Below are 19475 nucleotides of genomic sequence, written 5' to 3'. Positions count from 1 at the left end.
AGATTCCACATATAAGTGATATCATATGATATTTGTCTTTCTCTTTCTGATTTGCTTCACTAGTATGATGATTTCTAGGTCCATCCATGTTGCTGAAAATAACATCATTTCATTCTTTTTTTATGGCTGAGTAATATCCCATTGTGTGTATATATATATATATATATATATATATATATATATATACCACATCTTTATCCATTCATCTGTCAGTGGACATTTAGGTTGCTTCATGTCTTGGCTATTGTAAATAGTGCTGCTATGAATATTGGGGTGCATATACCTTTTTTTTTTTTTTTTTTTTGTGGTATGCGGGCCTCTCACTGTTGTGGCCTCTCCCATTGCGGAGCACAGGCTCCGGATGCGCAGGCCCAGCGGCCATGGCTCACGGGCCCAGCCGCTCCGTGGCACATGGGATCCCCCCAGACCGGGGCACGAACCCGTATCCCCTGCATCGGCAGGCGGACTCTCAACCACTGCGCCACCAGGGAGGCCCGCATATACCTTTTTGATTAGAGTTTTCTCCAGATATATGCCCAAGAGTGGGATTGTAGGATCACATGGTAACTATTTTTAGTTTTTTAAGGAACCTCCATAATGTTCTCCATAGTGGCTGTACCAACTAACATTCTCATCAACAGTGTAGGAGGGTTCTTTTTTCTCCAAACTCTCTCCCTCATTTATTATTTATAGACTTTTTAATGATGGCCATTCTGACTGGTGTGAGGTAATACCTCATTGGAGTTTTGATTTGCACTTCTCTAATAATTAGTGATGTGGAGTATCTTTTCATGTGTTTGTTGGCCATCTGTATGTCTTCTCTGGAGAAATGTCTATTTAGGTCTTCTGCCCATTTTTTTATTGGGTTTTTGTTTTTTTGATATTAAGCTGTATGAGCTGTTTGTATATTTTGGAAATTAATCCCTTATCAGTAGCATTGTTTGCAAATTAAATATACTCCTTATTTTGTGTACCATCTAGGGCATCACCTATACTAGAAATATGATTTTTAGCCTTTGATGCATCTTCTTCACTGCCCATATCCAATCACTTACAGTTGGTCCATTTCACCTTTCAATGTCCCTGAAATGCCTCACTTCTACTTTATTCCCACTGTAACTGAGTTGGTTTAAGCTCATTCATGTTTTTGCCTGCTTTGCCATAATGGCATTTTCTATGGTCTACTAACCTCCAATACATGTTTTGTAGTGAAATGATGTTTCTAAAATGTAGATGTGATGATGCAATTCTTTTTACTTATTAGAATCTCTTTGTGGATCTTCGTTATATCAAGGATAAAATCCAAACACTTTTTTATGGTTTAACAGATAGAGTTGTTTTCAGCTGCAAATAGTAGAAACCTTCAATTTGGTGGCCTAAACACATAGGAGTTATCTTACCCACATAACAAGAAGTCTGGAGGTAGGTGGTTGCTAGCATTAGCTCAAAAATGTAGGGGTCAGATTCTCTGTGATTCTCATGGCCTTTTTTTTATACTTGTCATCTCATGGCTGCAAAGTGGCTGCTGTTGCTCCTGCCTTTTGATTCAAGATTGAAAGACGGATGAAAAAGGAAGGAGGTTCCAGTCGACCTCATCTCATGTTTCATTGGCTAGACCTGTGTCATATGGCCATTTCTAGCTGTAAGAGAGGCTGGAAAAATGAGAATACTAGCCTTTTCAACTTCCAGACCAGTGGTTCATAATCCAGTGTAATTTTGCACAGTAGGGAGATTTTTGCCAATGTCTGGACACATTTTTGGCTATAACAACAGGTGAGGGTTGCTGCTATTATCATCTAGTGGGTGGAGAAACATACTATGATGCACAGGACAACCCCTATGACAAAGAATTAACTTTTCAAATGTAGGTCGTGCCAAGGTTTAGAAAACATGCTAGAATAGAGACAAGCAAGAGGGAAGGGACTTAGGGATGGTTTGAGGTACTCCAATCTGCAGTTTTTTATTTGGCTTACCAGGGCTTTTATTGTCTAACCTTGACTTCTCCATGCTCTTATTTAATTATAATCCTCCCTGACCAATGCCTCACTTCAATTATTCTAAACCACCTGCCTAGCCTTTTCTCATCTCTTCTGCACAGTTATTTCCTTACCCAGGAATTCTTCCATTCAGTCTTGGACTGGCTAACTCCTTCCCAGTCTTTAGAACTCTCTCAGTCATCCTCTCCCCTTATTCCCTACTCTGGCTTAGGTGCCCATCCACCTAAGAAACATCCATGTGTTCTCCCTACACGTGTTTGGTTTCCTCTATCTCAGCACTTGGATTGGAGCAGTAAACACTTCTTGTTCTAACTACTTGAAAGCAACCCCTTGGTATCATAATATAACAATTTAAAATGAGGATAATCTCATTAATCATAATAACCTCATTAATAACTTCTAGGAAGGTTGTTAGAAAGATTAAGCTGAATGATTTCTCTTTTTAATTTAATGTTTTGAAGTGATAATACATTCTCCACCTCACTCTTCCATTCTTTTTAGATTTTTCTTTAAAAATCACCTTCTCAGTGAGATCCCTTTTGGTCACTTTGTCTACCTCCTTCTCCTTGCCTCCAGCACACATTTAACATATCATATCTTCCTTCCTATTTTTTCTGTTTTCTCCTTATCACCACCTAACATACCACCTATTTTATTTATTTATCTTTTTTATTATCCATCTCCTTACTAGCTTACTAGAATGTAAACTCCCAAGAGCACAGAGGTTTGTGTTTCATTTATTTACTGCCACATTCTCAGCATCTAGAATAGTGCCTGGCACCTATTAGATGCTCAACAAGTTAGTGAATGAATATTGCTCAGTGATCAAACAATACAAAATGACATCTAGTAAGAGGTCTTACTCCAGAGCTGTCTCTTACTTCTAGTCCCCATATTTGATCCATACCGGGCTTCTCTGCATCTTTCCAGAGTTCTTTGTGCAGATATAAGAAAATATGAGCATACAGTCTCACCTTCCCCACTGTTATACACAAGTAGCATATCCTATATACTGTTTTGTACTTCACTTTTTTCACTGAAAAATGTATTTTGAAAATATTGTATTTAATATCAGTGTATAGAGAGCTTCCTCATTCTTTTAGACAACTACACACTGTTCCATTGTACAGATGAATCATAGTTTAACCAGTCATAGCCAGTGGGAATGGTTCAAATCTTTTCAAACAGGACAAGAAACCTGCAATAAATAACCGTGACATACATACGTGTTCAAGTGCATTTGTAGAATAAATTATCAAAAGTAGAATTGCTGTATCAAATGTATAATAATTATTATTTATGATAAGTATTACCAAATTGGCATTTAAAGAGTTTCACAAATTTACTGCTTATAGGATGTATGAGAAAACCCTGTTAGTTACGCTAGAGGGAGAATAGTGGTTTCCAACATTCAGTTCAGTAACCATCTTCAAGTTAACCTATGTTATAGGTGGGGTGAGGGCAGGTTGTGAAAGAGAGACATTAATTCACAGGGAAGGGAGGATTGGATGAGAAAAGAAAGGAAGGGAATAAGGGAGAGAAGGAAAGAGGTAGGAAAACAGATAGATGGGTAGAGGAATGAGAGAGAGGGAGGGAGGGAAGGGAAGGAGGAGAGAGAGAGAGAGAGAAAGGAGGGTAGGAAGGTAGGAGGGAAGGAAGGAAGGGAGAGAGGGAGGGAGGAAGGCAGGAAGGGGAAAGAGGGGGAAAAAACAAATAGAGTGAGAGTAAGTTATCAGTTATTGCCAGGATCTGGGATAATCCCTTTATGCTTGTCATTTGTAATATCTTTACCACAATTCAGCAGAGTTGGTAGTGTTATCGTTGTTTAAAAGAAGAGTCTGAGATGAGGCTTCAAATACAGGTCTGCCTGATGGTTTTCCACCCTGGTAAAAGCATGGATTTGTACATCTTTTCTAGAAAGCCTTTTCAGATTCCCATATTTGTACTTAGCTTTTCCACTCACCTTTGCATTTCCAAAAATCTTTATTCATGTTTCTATAGTTGTACTTCCCTTTGGTACCGCAACGGATAAGGCTATCTTCCCTGCTGGGCTGTTAAGCTCCTCAAGGCAAAGAGCTCACTCAGTCCTCTCAGTGTTTGCTGATTATCTGGACAGAGTTCAGTTTCAGCCTCCTTCTCTCTCCCTTTCTTTCTTTTCTTCCCTCCCTCCCTCCTTCCTTCCTTCCTTCCTTCCTTTCTTTCTTTCTTTTCTTTCTTTCTCCCTTCCCTTCTCTTTCTCCCTCCCTTCTCTCTCTCTCCCTCCCTCCCTTCCTTTCTTTCTTTAAATGAGATACAATTTGACATAGAACATTGTATAGATTTAAGGTGAGAACATGTTGCTTTGATACATTTCTGTATTGCAGTATGATCACCATTGTAGCATTAGCTAACACCTCTTTCACGTCATATAATTACTATCTTCTTTTTTTCTGGTGAGAACAATTAAGATCTAGTGTCTAAGCAACTTTGAAGTCTATAATACAATATTGTTGTCTATAATGACTATGCTGTGTATTAGGTCTCCAGGACTTATTTATCTACAAGTTGCTAATGTGTACCTTTAAACAACATATTCCCAGTTCCTCCACCCCACAGCCCCTGGTAACCAGTGTTCTACTCTGTTTTTATGAGTTCAACATTTTTAGATTCCACATGTTACTGATATCATATATTATTTGCCTTTGTCTGGCTTATTTCATTTTAGCATAATGCCCTTGAGGTCCATCCATGTTATAAATGGCAGGGTCTCCTTCTTTTTTTATGACTGAATAATGCTGTAATATATATCACATTTTCTTTATCCATTCATCTGTTGATAGATACTTAGGTTGTTTCCATAATTTGGTTATTGTGAATAATGCTGCCATAAACATGGGAATGCAGCTATCTCTTTAAGATGGTGATGTCATCTCCTGTTTCCTTCATCATCCCAATAGATGCAGAAAAAGCATTTGACAAAATACAACTTTCTTTAATGATAAACCCTCAACAACTTGGGTATAAAAGGAATATATTGCAGTATAATAAAGGTAATATATGACAAGCCCACAGCTAACAGCATACAAATTGGTGAAAGATGAAAGTTTTTCGATCACAAAGCCTCCACCATTTTACTAACCCCTTTACATTTTTGATGTCACAATTTACCTGTTTTTATATTGTGTATTTTTTAACAGACTATAGTGGTTTTAGTTATTTTTAGTACCCTTTTCCTTTAACTTTTATACTGCAGTTAAGTGGTTAACACAGCACCATAGTACAGAATTAGAGTTTTCTAAATCTGAAACTGTATATTTATTGTATATTTACCTTTACCAGTGCGTTGTATACTTTAATGTGTTTTCATGTCACTAATTAGCATATTTTCTCCTTCATATCTGAAGGATAATTTTGCCAGGTAAAGTATTCTTTGGCTGGCAATTTTTTTTTCAACAATTTGAATAGGTTATTCCACTCTCTCCTGGCCTGTAGCATTTCTGCTGATAAATCCTCTGATAGCCTAATGAGGATTCCTTTGTAAGTTTATTATCTTTCTTCCTCTGGCTTTTTAAGGATTCTCTCTTTTTCCTTGATTTTTGACAATTTCATTATAATGTTCTTGGTGGTCTTTTGCATTGAAATAGTAGGATTATCTATTAGTTTCATAAACTTGGATGTCTAAGACTCTCCCTAGGTTTGTGAAGTTCTCAGCTAGCGTTTCCTTAAATAAACTTTCTGCCCCTCTCTTCTCCTCTGGAACTCCAGTTATGCTATATATTTGTATGTTTGATTGAATCCCATAGATCATGTACACTTTCTTTCCTCTTTTTCATTCTTTTTTCTCTGTTCACCTCTGATTGGGTTATTTCAAAATTACTGTCTTCCTGGTTGCTTATTTTGTCTTCCATTTGATCTACCCTGCTGCAGATTCTCTCTGTTTCATTTTTCATTTTAATCATCAAATTATTCAGCTCCACAATTTCTGTTTGGTTCCTTTTTATGGTTTTTAACTTTTTGCTAAATTTCTCACTTTGTACATGTATTTTTTCCTGATTTTATTGAATTGTCTTCGGTGTTTCTTGTAGCTCACTGTTTCCTCAAAACAGCTATTTTGAATTCTTTATCAGGTAGATTATAAGATTTTTTGCTTTTGAGTTCAGTTATTGAGGATTATTATCTTTTGGTGATGATGTGTTTTCTTGATTCTTCCTCTTTCTTGTAGTTCAGACACCTCCTCAAATCTTTACTAGATAGGGTATACTGCTTGTTGATCCTGTTCTATCTGGGGTTCTCTCTGACCTTGTATTTATACACCTGCTCTGTACTTCTTGCTCCCTCCTGTGGCAGAATTCTTAAGCTTTTATGTCTTCTGTGGTTCTTACAACTCACCTGGCTGGCTGCTAGAAATCTCTCTTGTTTTTTCCAGAAGGTAGCACTACAGCTCAAGTTTGTGTTTTCTCTCTTGCCCACAGATCCTGGTCTATTTTTCTAATAGCATTCCATTCACCCTGCTCACTTCTGGTGCCAATCTGAGTGCAAACAAGAAGACACCACAGAGTGAGGGGAGGTGTGGGTTTAGTACTTGGGGCATTGGGGGTAACCACCAGCTGGTGGGGATATCCTTGGCTGAGGTTCTCCCAGGGGCTCTTGAGTGGACTTCCTGCTGAAGCCCTGAGCACAGACAGCAGGAACCATGCCCCTTTAACGCCTTTTGATGTTCTTATTAGCCTTTTCTGATCTTCTCCCTTCCCCCAGTCATAGAGGTCCTGTTTCCAGTACTCCTAGTGTTGCTGGAGAAAAATGGATTTCTCTTGCAGCATCCAGCAGAGCTGGGGTAGCCGGGCACTCACACTGTACTCTCCTTTTCACCTGTGCACAGGTGACCACGGGATAGTTCAGTCTGTTGTTGTGTCAACTTGTGGAGAGGGGCAAAGCTGAAAAAGTTCCTCTTTCCCTCTCTGCTGCATTCAAACTCGTGTGTGTGTGTGTGTGTGTGTGTGTGTGTGTGTGTTTTCCCTCCAGTGGTGTGCTCTAATCACCTCCAGGGCGCTGGAATTTTACAAATTCTCTCTCATCTGTGGGTATCGGCCCAAGTCAGCACTCTCCAGGTTTTCCCCAATCATGGCTGGGAGTTGTTGAGGCAGGTTTGCTCGCTCTGCTGATTCTGCAGCCCAAACCAGGGTTTGTCTGTCTATTACCAGATGAACAGGTAAGCAAGACTTCTCCCTGGTCCCTTGGCATATGATATTAGATCACACAATTCCCACGGAGGCACTGTGATTTATGGATAGATACCTCATTAGTTGTACAAAGAGGAAGGATGTCTTACACTACCATGATGTTAATGTCAGTCCCTTTTTACTATGTTTCATGGTTTGTTGACTACTCTTATGTTGACTCTTCGTGTTTTCTTTTTTCTTCTTTAAACAGTTTTTATTTCACATCGTCCCTTTTGGTATTCAATCATATGCATACATTTCTTCCCTTGCAGTAAACATTGGACTATGCGTGTTTTCTATTTTCTTCTCTATTCTTTTCTTTGTACCTATACTTTGTATATATTTTACTCACATCACTGTCATTTCAGTGGAGGTTTCAGAGAGAAGGAGGGATCATAAACACATGTGTTCAGTATTCTGTGTTCAGACTGATAGAACCTTTTTTGGGTACAATTTGAAATGTATAAAACCTGAAAATGCCTAAGCCCTTTGATACAGCTGTTCTGTTTCTAGATTAACTAACCTGTAGAAATAATTCTGCAATGCATAAAGAGATATATACAAGAACAAAAAGATACTGACTTTAGCATTGATTGTAATAGTGAAAAATAGGAAACAATTTATATGCTATCAACAAGGAAAAGGTTAAACTTTGATGTCTATACTACAGAAAAATATGCAGCAGTCAAAAAGAATACTATTGACATATGTTGAAACCTCTCTAAGAAATATTCTTAAATTTAAAAAGCAAATATAAATCATATATGATTCCACTTATATTCTTTAAAAACCCACAAAACAATATATACATTATGATTCATACCTACAGGTGAATATAGATTATGGATTCAATTTGCTGATGTCAATCTTGGGTCTGGTCTGATTGACCATGCCCTTTGACTCAAGGCCAGGCATGTCTCAGTGCTCTCACATGTAGAAGGTGAGAGCTCTTCATTCAGAGCCTCCAATTCTGTTGAACACATCGTACAGGGATCATCACTGGGCCCACTAAGTATATTACTCATCAGCAGAATGATTATTTTCTTCTCTCACCAAGAAAGGGCTTAAATTACTCCCCCACAAATTAACCTGATGAGGGTATGCAAAAATGCCCACACTGTCTTTCAATCTGTGATTGTATAAGTTATCTATTGCTGCACAGCAAATTACAGATCTGTATATGTCATTCCCACACTTCCAATTTATCCCTCCCCTCCACCTTTCCCCATTAGTAACCATAAGTTTTTTTCTAAGTCTGTGAGTCTGTTTCTGTTTTGTAAATAAGCTCATTTGTATCGTATTTTTTTGCTTCTACATATAAGCAATATCATATGATATTTGTCTTTTCTCTGTCTGACTTACTTTACTTAGTATGATAATCTCCAGGTCCATCCATATTGCTGCAAATGGCATTATTTCATTTTTTGTAATGATTGGGTAATATTCCAGTGTGTGTGTGTGTGTGTGTGTGTGTGTGTGTGTGTGTGTATATATATATATATATATCCATTCATCTGTCAATGGACATGTAGGTTGCTTCCAAGTCTTGGCTATTATAAGCAGCACTGCAATGAACATTGGGGTGAATTTATCATTTCGAACCATGGTTTTCTCCAGATATATGCCCAGGAGTGGGATTGCTGGTTCATTGGTAGCTCTATTTTTATTTTTTTTAAGGAACTTACATACTGTTCTCCATAGTAGCTGTACCAATTTACATTCCCACCAACAGTGTAGGAGAGTTCCATTTTCTACACACCCTTTCCAGCATTTATTGTTTGTAGACATTTTGATGATGGCCATTCTGACTGGTGTGAGGTGATATCTCAATGTAATTATATCTCTAATAATTAGTGATGTTGAGCATCTTTTCATGTGCCTCTTGGCCATCTGAAGGTCTTCTTTGGAGAAGTGTCTCATTTAGGTCTTCTACCCATTGTTTGATTGGGTTTTTTCTTTTGATATTGACAAAAATGCATTTAATACACCTAACCTGTGGAACATCATAGCTTAGCCTAACCTACCTCAAATGTGCTCAGAACACTTACATTAATCTGCAGTTGGGCAAAATCATCTAACACAAAGTTTATTTTTTAATAAAGTGTTTAATATCTCATGTAATTTATTGACTACTGTACTGAAAGTGAAAAATTGAATGGTTGTCTATGTTCAGAATGGCTGTAAGTGATCATGTGGCTGACTGGGAGTACAGCTCACTGCTGCTGCCCAGCATCAGGAGAGAGTATTGTACTGCATGTTGATAGCATAGGGAAAGATCAACATTTAAAATTAGAAGTACAAATTCTACTCGAGTGCATATTGCTTTCACTCCACTGTAAAGTTAAAAAATCATAAGTCTAGCCATTGCAATTCAGGGACCATCTGTACCTCAAAACAACACATATTAATTATCTCTCTGTTTCTGTAAGTCAGGAATCTGGGATTGGCATAGCTGGGTTCTCTGGTTCAAGGTGTCCCACAAGGCTGCTGCATGACCAGGGTTGTGGCCACCTCAATGCTCCACCAGGGGATGATTCACTTCAAAATTTTAAATTCAAGTAAAATAATGTTATTTATTACAAAAGTAATGTCAATGAGAATAGAATACTTAAAAATACAGCTAAGCAAAATAAAATTTAAAATACACAAAACATATTCATACACTTCCAAGCTTTGAAGGCTGTTGGAAGCCACCCTTAGTTCCTCGCTATGCAGTCCTCTCTGTAGTACAGATCATAGCATGGGAACTGACTGCATCAGAGCAAGCAAGTGAGTAAGTTAGAGAGAGAGAGCATGAGTAAGTTGGAAGTCAGTCTTGGGTTAGAAGTAAGTCACTAGGTCCAGCCCACTATGTCCAGCCGTTGGAGGGAAGGGCTTGCATAAGAATATGAATACCAAGAGGTGGGGTGTCATCTCAGAAGTTACCTACAACTATGATTAAAAGGTAATTCAAGGGGTTGCAGGAGCAAATTCAGGAGCAAAGATTTTTCTGGTATAAGTAAATGGCACGGTTACTTGTTTCTAGTAAATGCTAAATAATATTTTTTCTTTTTTTTAACTTTTCATTTTGAAATAATTTTGAAGTTAAGTTACAGGAATAGTAAGAGAATTCCATACACTCTTTACCCACATTCACCATTTGTTGAAAATTATATTTTGAAAACATTATGCAATTTGTCACATGGAAAGGCAATATTTGTAACCATCAAAGCTTTGAGGTCTGGTGAGAGGCGTGCATCCTGTGCTGGAGTCATATTTGCTCTCTGCATATATAGTGGTCATCTCTCAAATGTTCTCTTCTTCCTCCTCTTCCAGAAAATCCTGAGCGAGCAGCTCTGTACTTTGTCTCTGGTGTGTGCATCGGGCTGGTCCTCACCGTAGCTGCCTTGGTGATGAGGATCTCTTGCCACACAGACTGCCGGCAGCATCCCCAGAAGAAGTTCCTGCAGGACCAAGAAAGCAGCAGCAACAGCAGCGACAGTGAGGATGGCAGCTCCTATGCAGCATCCGACATCTCAGTCAGGAGACATCGTCGCTTCGAGAGGACTTTGAACAAGAACGTCTTCACCTCAGCCGAGGAGCTAGAGCGTGCCCAGCGGCTAGAGGAGCGGGAACGCATCATCAGGGAGATTTGGATGAATGGCCAGCCCGAGGTTCCTGGCACCAGGAGCCTGAACCGCTACTACTAGGGGCAAGAGCAGGAATCCACACCCCACTGTTAGCCGCCTGGTAGAGAAAGGGTTCCACAAGGAGGGCGGGCACAAAGAGTTGAACGCAGCTCTGCTAATGTTATGGTGGCAGAGATAAGCAGGACATTCCCATTTTCTAGCCAGGAGGACTGATTTCTCCCTTTTGACTAAATTTATGGAGAAATAGAAAAACCAAGTTGGTTCATTAACTTTTCCAGGTCTTGGAATGGTGCTGAAAACCCTTCTCCAGCAATGTGGATGGAGATTAGAGAAATGGAACTTGTGGTTTCTCTTGATTTCTGAGGATCTCAGAAGTTTCTGCAGACTTCATTGCTATGTGTTATTTCTTTACAAAAGGAAATATTATTACAGCATGAGGGCTAGGAAGAGCAGGGTTAACTTAACCCAGTAAATGCAACTTTCTAAATGACTCCATGCTATGGAGGTGATTTTGATCCAGATAGCATGATCAATGCTTATTGTTAAAGGTCTATTCTTTCGATCTTGTGTTGCAATGGCAACCTCAGGGATTAAAATCCTATTTTTTATTACAGTTCCCACTTCACTCATGAAAATGAATAATGTATTATAGGAGATGTGTCAGTGAACTAGAAAAATGTCAGTAACCTCAAAGGATGAAGGTTTTATTTTAAATAGCTTATAAAGAATATATTAACATGCAGTTAATGCTACATGCATTTGAAAATGCAGCACAAGAATAAAAGCTGTGTTTTTCCCCCTTTTGGAGAGAAGAAAATTTTGTTATGACTCTAGGTAATCATGATTTTAAACAATTTGTTAAAAAAAAACATTTGGATTTCTAAGAAAAGAATGGGAATGGGAGGTGAGGAATAAAGCCAAAATTAAGTTGGGATAAAAAATAAATGTTAGGGCCTCCCTGGTGGCGCAGTGGTTGAGAGTCCGCCTGCCGATGCAGGGGATGCGGGTTCGTGCCCCGGTCTGGGAGGATCCCATGTGCCGCGGAGCGGCTGGGCCCGTGAGCCGTGGCCGCTGGGCCTGCGCGTCCGGAGCCTGTGCTCCGCAGCGGGAGGGGCCACAGCAGTGAGAGGCCCGCATACCGCAAAAAAAAAATAAATAAATAAATAAATAAATAAATAAATAAATAAATAAATGTTACATAAGATCTTTTTTTGTTTTATGTTTATCTCTGTGGTTACACTTACCCTAAACAGCAGCCCTTTTATATAGTTGGGTATGGTCTTTTGCCAGGCCCTTCAAATAGCTGGAGAATTGTGAGAAACTGGAGAATGGAGAAATGGCCCCTAGGGGCTTTTCATTTTCTGTATGTTTCTGTTATGATTACAGTATAGTTGAGCGATTGTTAAGCTGATAGAGGAATAGAAGACTTACCTAAGGCTAGAAATAATATGGTGGCCTCATACTGAGAGGGGAAGTTGGTAAGGAAGGAAGAGGGGCAAGGCTGAACCACATTTAAAAATGGATTACAGAGGAGGAAGCAGCATCCTCCAGCCTGATAGACGGCAATAATGCATTCTATTGGTCTGTCGGATCCCTTCTCTGGCCATACAGTGGGTTGTTTAGTCAGCCTGTCTGGATGCTCCAGAGCCTTCCTACTGGATTTCCCTGGTTCATTGGCTTTGTCATCATACCTGAGAAGATGGTTGGGAGACTTCCTCAGCTGGACACTCTATTACTTTGGGAACTCACTATCTGTGATAAGGGCTTGGAAGTCTGTCTTAAGAACTGAACGATTACAGATATCTGTTTCCCAAGGGGGCAATAGTTTGCTTGAAACCCTCAATGGCTGGCTTGATTATACCTTTTTGAGTGATCTAACTGGCTAGTAACAACTGCCAAAAATCTTGTTAAGTCTGCCTCTCTAAATCTGGGTTCTTGCCCTTGTGGTTTCAGTCCCTTGGCAACAAGTGCAGGAATCATCCCATTCCCCTGGGCTTTAGATTAACACCATCTATATTGGCTTGTGCCACTTTTTAAAGTTTTTATTTTTTAAAATTAATTTTTATTGGGGTATAGTTTCTTTACACTGTTGTGTTAGTTTCTTGCTGTACAGCAAAGAGAATCAGTTATACGTATAAATATATCCACTCTTTTTTCGATTTCCTTCCCATTTAGGTCACCACAGAGCACTGAGTAGAGTTCCCTGTGCTATATACTAGGTTCTCATTTGTTATCTAATTTATACATAGTAGTGTATATATGTCAGCCCTAATCTCCCAATTCATCCACCCCACTCCCCTGCTTGGTAACCATAAGTTTGTTCTCTACATCTGTGACTCTATTTCTGCTTTGCAAATAAGTTCATCTCTACCATTTTTCTAGATTCCACATATAAGTGATATTATACAATATTTGTTTTTCTCTTTCTGACTTACTTCACTCTGTATGCCAGTCTATCATCTGGTCCATCCAGTTCTCTGCAAATGGCACTATTTTGTTCTTTTCTATGGCTGAGTAATATTCCATTGTATATATGTGCCACATCTTCTTTATCCATTCATCTGCTGATGAACATTTAGGTTGCTTCCATGTCCTGGCTATAGTAAATAGTGCTGCAGTGAACAACAGGATGCATGTATCCTTTAGAATTATGGTTTTCTGCAGATATATGCCTGGGAGAGGGATTGCTGGATCATATAGTAGCTCTATTTTGAGTTTTTTAAGGAAACTCCATACTGTTCTTCATAGTGGCTGTATCAGTTTACATTCCCACCAACAGTGAGGAGGGTTCCCTTTTCTCCACACCCTCTCCAGCATTTATTGTTTCTAGATTTTTTGATGATGGCCGTTCTGACCAGTGTGAGGTGATACCTCATTGCAGTTTTGATTTGCATTTCTCTAATAATTAGTGATGTTGAGCAGCTTTTCATGTGTCTGTTGGCCACTGTATGTCTTCTTTGGAGAAATATCTATTTAGGTCTTCCTCCTATTTTGTGATCAGGTTGTTTGTTTTCTTGATATTGAGATGCATGTGCTGTTTATATATTTTGGAGATTAATCCCTTGTCCGTTGCTTCATATGCAAATATATTCTGCCATTCTGAGGGTTGTCTTTTTGTTTTGTTTATGGTTTCCTTTGCTGTGCAAAAGCTTTTAAGTTTAATTAAGTCCCATTTATTTATTTTTGTTTTTATTTCCATTACTCTAGGTGGTGTATTGAAAAAGAAGTTGCTGTGATTTATGCCAGATAGTGTTCTGCCTACATTTCCTCTACGAGTTTTATAGTATCTGGTCATACATTTAGGTCTTTAATCCATTTTGAGTTTATTTTTGTGTGTGGTGCTAGGGAGTGTTCTAATTTCATTTTTTTACATGTAGTTGTCCTGTTTTCCCAGCACAACTTACTGAAGAGCCTGTCTTTTCTCCTTTGTATATTCTTGCCTCCTTTGTCATAGATTAGGTGACCATAGGTGTATGGGTTTATCTCTGGAGTTTCTATCCTGTTCCATTGATCTATAATTCTGTGTTTATTCCAGTATCATACTGTTTTGATTACTGTAGTTTTGTAGTATAATCTGAAGTCAGGGAGCCTGATTTCTCCAGCTGCATTCTTCTTTCTCAAGATAGCTTTTGTTATTTAGAGTCTTTGTCTTTCCATACAAAGTGTAAAAATTTTTTGTTCTAATTCTGTGGGAAATGCCATTGGTAATTTGATAGGGATTGCACTGAATCTGTAGAATGCTTTGAGTAGTATAATCATTTTCACAATATTGATTCTTCCAATCCAAGAACATGGTACATCTCTCCATCTCTTTGTGACATCTTTGATTACTTCCATCAGTGTTTTCTGAGTACAGCTCTTTTGCCTCTTTAGGTAGGTTTATTCCTAGGTATTTTATTCTTTTTGATGCAATGGTAAATGGGAGTGTTTCCTTAATCTCTCTTTCTGATCTTTCACTGTTAGTGTATAGGAATTCAAGAGACTTCTGTGTACTAATTTTGTATCCTGCAACTTTACCAAATTCATTGCTGAACTCCAGTAGACTTCTAGTAGCATCTTTAGGATATTCTATGTATAGTATCATGTTATCTGCAAACAGTGACAGTTTTACTTCTTCTTTTCCAACTTAGATGCCTTTTATTTCCTTTTCTTTTCTGATTGCCGGGGCTAGGACTTCCAAAATTATGTTGAATAAAAGCGGTGAGAGTGGGCATCCTCGTCTTGTTCCTGATCTTAGAGGAAAGGCTTTCAGTTTTTCACCATTGAGAATGATGTTTGCTGTGGGTTTGTCATATGTGGCCTTTTTATGTTGAGATAGGTTCTCCTATGCCCACTTTCTGGAGAATTTTTTATCAATAATGGTGTTGAATTTTGTCAGAAGCTTTTTCTGCATCTATTGAGATGATCATATGGGTTTTCTCCTTCAATTTGTTCATATGGTGTATCACGTTGATTTATTTGCATATATTGAAGAATCCTTGCATTCCTGGAATAAACCCCACTTGATCATGGTGTATGATCCTTTTAATGTGCTCTTGGATTCTGTTTGCTAGTATTTTTTTTTGAGGATTTTTGCATCTATGTTCATCAGTAATATTGGCCTGGAGTTTTCTTTGTGACATCCTTGTCTGGTTTTGGTATCAAGGTGATGGTGGCCTCATAGAATGAGTTTGGGAGTGTTCCTCCCTCTGCTATATTTTGGAAGAGTTTGAGAAGGATAGGTGTTAGCTCTTCTCTAAATGTTTGATAGAATTCACCAGTGAAGCCATCTGGTCCTGGGCTTTTCTTTGTTGGAAGATTTTTCATCACAGTTTCAATTTCAGTGCTTGTGATTGGTCTGTTCATATTTTCTATTTCTTCCTGATTCAGTCTTGGCAGGTTGTGCATTTCTAAGAATTTGTCCATTTCTTCCAGGTTGTCCATTTTATTGGCATAGAGTTGCTTGTAGTAATCTCTCTTGATCTTTTGTATTTCTGCACTGTCAGTTGTTACTTCTCCTTTTTCATTTCTAATTCTATTGATTTGAGTATTCTCCCTTTATTCCTTGATGAGTCTGGCTAATGGTTTATCGATTTTGTTTATCTTCTCAAAGAACCAGCTTTTAGTTTTATTGATCTTTGCTATCGTTTCCTTCATTTCTTTTTCATTTATTTCTGATCTGATCTTTATGATTTCTTTCCTTCTGCTAACTTTGGGGGATTTTTGCTCTTCTTTCTCTAATTGCTTTAGGGGCAAAGTTAGGTTGTTTATTTGAGATGTATCCTGTTTCTTAAGGTAGGATTGTATTGCTATGAACTTCCCTCTTAAAACTGCTTTTGCTGCATCCCATACGTTTTGTGTCATCGTGTCTCCATTGTCATTTGTTTCTAGGTGTTTTTTGATTTCCTCTTCGATTACTTCAGTGATCACTTTGTTATTAAGTAGTGTATTGTTTAGCCTCCATGTGTTTGTATTTTTTACAGATCTTTTCCTGTAATTGATATCTAGTCTCATAGCGTTGCGGTCAAAAAAGTTACTTGATACGATTTCAATTTCTTAAATTTTCCAAGGCTAGATTTGTGACCCAAGATATGATCTATCCTGCAGAATGTTCCATAAGCACTTGAGAAAAATGTGTATTCTATTGTTTTTGGATGGGATATCCTATAAATATCCATTTTTCCCATCTTATTTAATGTATCATTTAAAGCTTGTGTTGCCTTATTTATTTTTATTTTGGATGATCTGTCCATTGGTGAAAGTGGGGTGTTAAAGTCCCCTACTATGAATGTGTTACTGTCGATTTCCCCTTTTATGGCTGTTAGTATTTGCCTTATGTATTGAGGTGCTCCTATGTTGGGTGCATAAATATTTACAATTGTTATATTTTCTTCTTGGATTTATCACTTAATCATTATGTAGTGTCCTTTTTTGTCTCCTGTAATAGTCTTTATTTTAAAATCTATGTTGTCTGATATGAGAATTGCTACTCCAACTTTCTTCTGATTTCCATTTGCATGGAATATCTTTTTCCATCCTCTCACTTGCAGTCTGTATGTGTCCCTACGTCTGAAGCAGGTCTCTTGTAGACAGTATATATACGGGTCTTGTTTTTGTATCCACTCAGCCAGTCTGTGTCTTTTGGTGGGAGCATTCAAACCATTTACATTTAAGGTAATTATCGATATGCGTGTTCCTATTCCCATTTTCTTAATTGTTTTGGGTTTGTTATTGTAGGTCTTTTCCTTCTCTTGTGTTTCTTGCCTAGAGAAGTTCCTTTAGCATTTGTTGTAAAGCTGGTTTGGTGGTGCTGAACTCTCTCAGCTTTTGCTTGTCTGTAAAGGTTTTAATTTCTCCATGGAATCTGAATGAGATCCTTGCTGGGTAGAGTAATCTTGCTTGTAGGTTTTTCTCCTTCATCTCTTTAAATATGTCCTGCCACTCCCTTCTGGCTTGCAGAGTTTCTGCTGAAAGGTCAGCTGTTAACCTTATGGGGATTCCCTTGTGTGTTATTTGTTGCTTTCCCTTGCTGCTTTTAATATGTTTTCTTTGTATTTAATTTTTTACAGCTTGATTAATATGTGTCTTGGCGTGTTTCTCATTGGATTTATCCTGTATGGGACTCTCTGTGCTTCCTGGACTTGATTAACTATTTCCTTTCCCATATTAGGGAAGTTTTCAGCTATAATCTCTTCAAATATTTTCTCAGTCCCTTTCTTTTTCTTCTTCCTATAATTCGAATGTTGGTGCTTTTAATGTTGTCCCAGAAGTCTCTGAGACTGTCCTCAGTTCTTTTCTTTCTTTTTTCTTTATTCTGCTCTGCAGTAGTTATTTTCACTATTTTATCTTCCAGGTCACTTACCAGTTTTACTGCCTCAGTTATTCTGCTATTGATCCCTTCTAGAGTATTTTTAATTTCATTTATTGTGTTGTTCATCATTGCTTGTTTCCTCTTTAGTTCTTCTAGGTCCTTGGTAAATGTTTCTTGCATTTTCTCTATTCTATTTCCAAGAATTTGGATCATCCTTACTATCATTATTCTGAATTCTTTTTCAGATATACTGCCTATTTCCTCTTCATTTGTTAGGACTCGTGGTTTTTTACCTTGTGCCTTAATATGCTGTGTGTTTTTCTGTCTTTTAATTTTGCTTATCTTACTGTGTTTCAGCTCTCCTTTTCGCAGGGTGCAGGTTGGTAGATTCCATTGTTTTTGGTGTCTGTCTCCAGTGGCTAAGGTTGGTTCAGTGGGTTATATAGGTTTCCTGCTGGAGGGGACTAGTGCCTGTGTTATGGCGGTTGAGGCTAGATCTTGTCTTTCTGGTGGGCAGGTCCACGTCTGGTGGTGTGTTTTGGGGTGTCTGTGGCCTTACTATGATATTAGGCAGCCTCTCTGCTAATGGATGCGGCTGTGTTCCTGTCTTGCTAGTTGATTGGCATAGGGTATCCAGCACTGTAGCTTGCTGGTCATTGAGTGAAGCTGGGTGTTGGTGTTGAGATGGAGATCTCTGGGAGATTTTCGCTGTTTGATATTACGTGGAGCTAGGAGTTCACTTGTGGACCAGTGTCCTGAAGTTGGCTCTCCCACCTCAGAGGCACAGCACTGACACCTGGCTGGAGCACCAAGAGACTGTCCTCCACATGGCTCAGAATACAAGGGAGAAAAAAATAGAAAGAAAGAGGATAAAATAAAATAAAGTTATTAAAATAAAAAATAATTATTAAGAAAAAATTTGTTAAGTAATAATAAAAAAAACGGACAGACAGAACGCTAGGACAAATGGTGAAAGGAAAGCTATACAAACAAAATCTCACACAGAAGCATACACATACACACTCACAAAAAGAGGAAAAGGGGAAAAAATAATCTATCTTGCTCCCAAAGTCCACCTCCTCAATTTGGGATGATTTGTTGTCTACTCAGGTATTCCACAGATGCAGGGTACATCAAGTTGATTGTGGAGCTTTAATCCGCTGCTTCTGAGGCTGCTGGGAGAGATTTCCATTTCTCTTCTTTGTTCGCACAGCTCCCGGGGCTCAGCTTTGGATTTGGCCCCGCCTCTGCGTGTAGGTCGCCCAAGGACGTCTGTTCTTCGCTCAGACAGGACGGGGTTAAAGGAGCCGCTGATTCGGGGGCTCTGGCTCACTCAGGCCGCGGGGGAGGGAGGGGCGTGGAGGCGGGGCGAGCGTGCGGCGGAAGAGGCCGGCGTGACGTCGCGCCGGCGTGACGTTACGCCGGCGTGACGTCGCGCTGGCGTGACGTTGCACGAGGCGCGACGTGCGCTCTCCCAGAGAAGCAGTCCCTGCTTCCCGGGACCCCGGCAGTGGCGGGCTGCACAGGCTCCCCGGAAGGGGGCCGTGGACAGTGACCTGCGCTCGCACACAGGCCTCTTGGCAGCAGCAGCAGCAGCCCCAGCGTCTCACGCCCGTCTCTGGGGTCCGCGCTGTTAGCCGAGGCTCGCGCCCGTCTCTGGAGCTCCTTTAAGCAGCTCTCTGAATCCCCTCTCCTCGCGCACCAGGAAACAAAGAGGTAAGAAAAACTCTCTTGTGTCTTCGGCAGCTCCAGACTTTTCCCGAACTCCCTCCCAGCTAGTCCTGGCGCACTAACCCCTTCAGGCTGTGTTCACGCCGCCAGCGCTCCGACCGAAGCCCGAGCCTCAGCTCCCAGCCCCGCC

The 19475-nt window shown here is 39.3% G+C and overlaps 1 protein-coding gene across 10 annotated transcripts in view; it reads left to right on the top strand.

Annotated features, from left to right (window-relative positions):
- EVA1A (eva-1 homolog A, regulator of programmed cell death) overlaps positions 1–12046 on the top strand; it is a 64240-nt gene extending 52194 nt beyond the window's left edge. For all 10 annotated transcript variants that reach the window (XM_082642163.1, XM_082642161.1, XM_082642158.1 and 7 more), the window contains one exon: positions 10511–12046. In XM_082642163.1, coding sequence (XP_082498289.1) covers positions 10511–10884 — 374 coding nt within the window. In that variant the 3' untranslated portion in view covers positions 10885–12046. The remainder of the gene's footprint in view (positions 1–10510) is intronic.
- The last annotated feature ends 7429 nt before the right edge of the window (positions 12047–19475 follow it).

The sequence above is a fragment of the Mesoplodon mirus genome, assembly GCF_964341445.2.
Source record: "Mesoplodon mirus genome assembly, chromosome: 14".
Classification (NCBI taxonomy): domain Eukaryota; kingdom Metazoa; phylum Chordata; class Mammalia; order Artiodactyla; family Ziphiidae; genus Mesoplodon; species Mesoplodon mirus.
The sequence above is the reverse complement of the archived record's forward strand: the minus strand, read 5'-3'. Positions and strand labels throughout refer to the sequence as shown.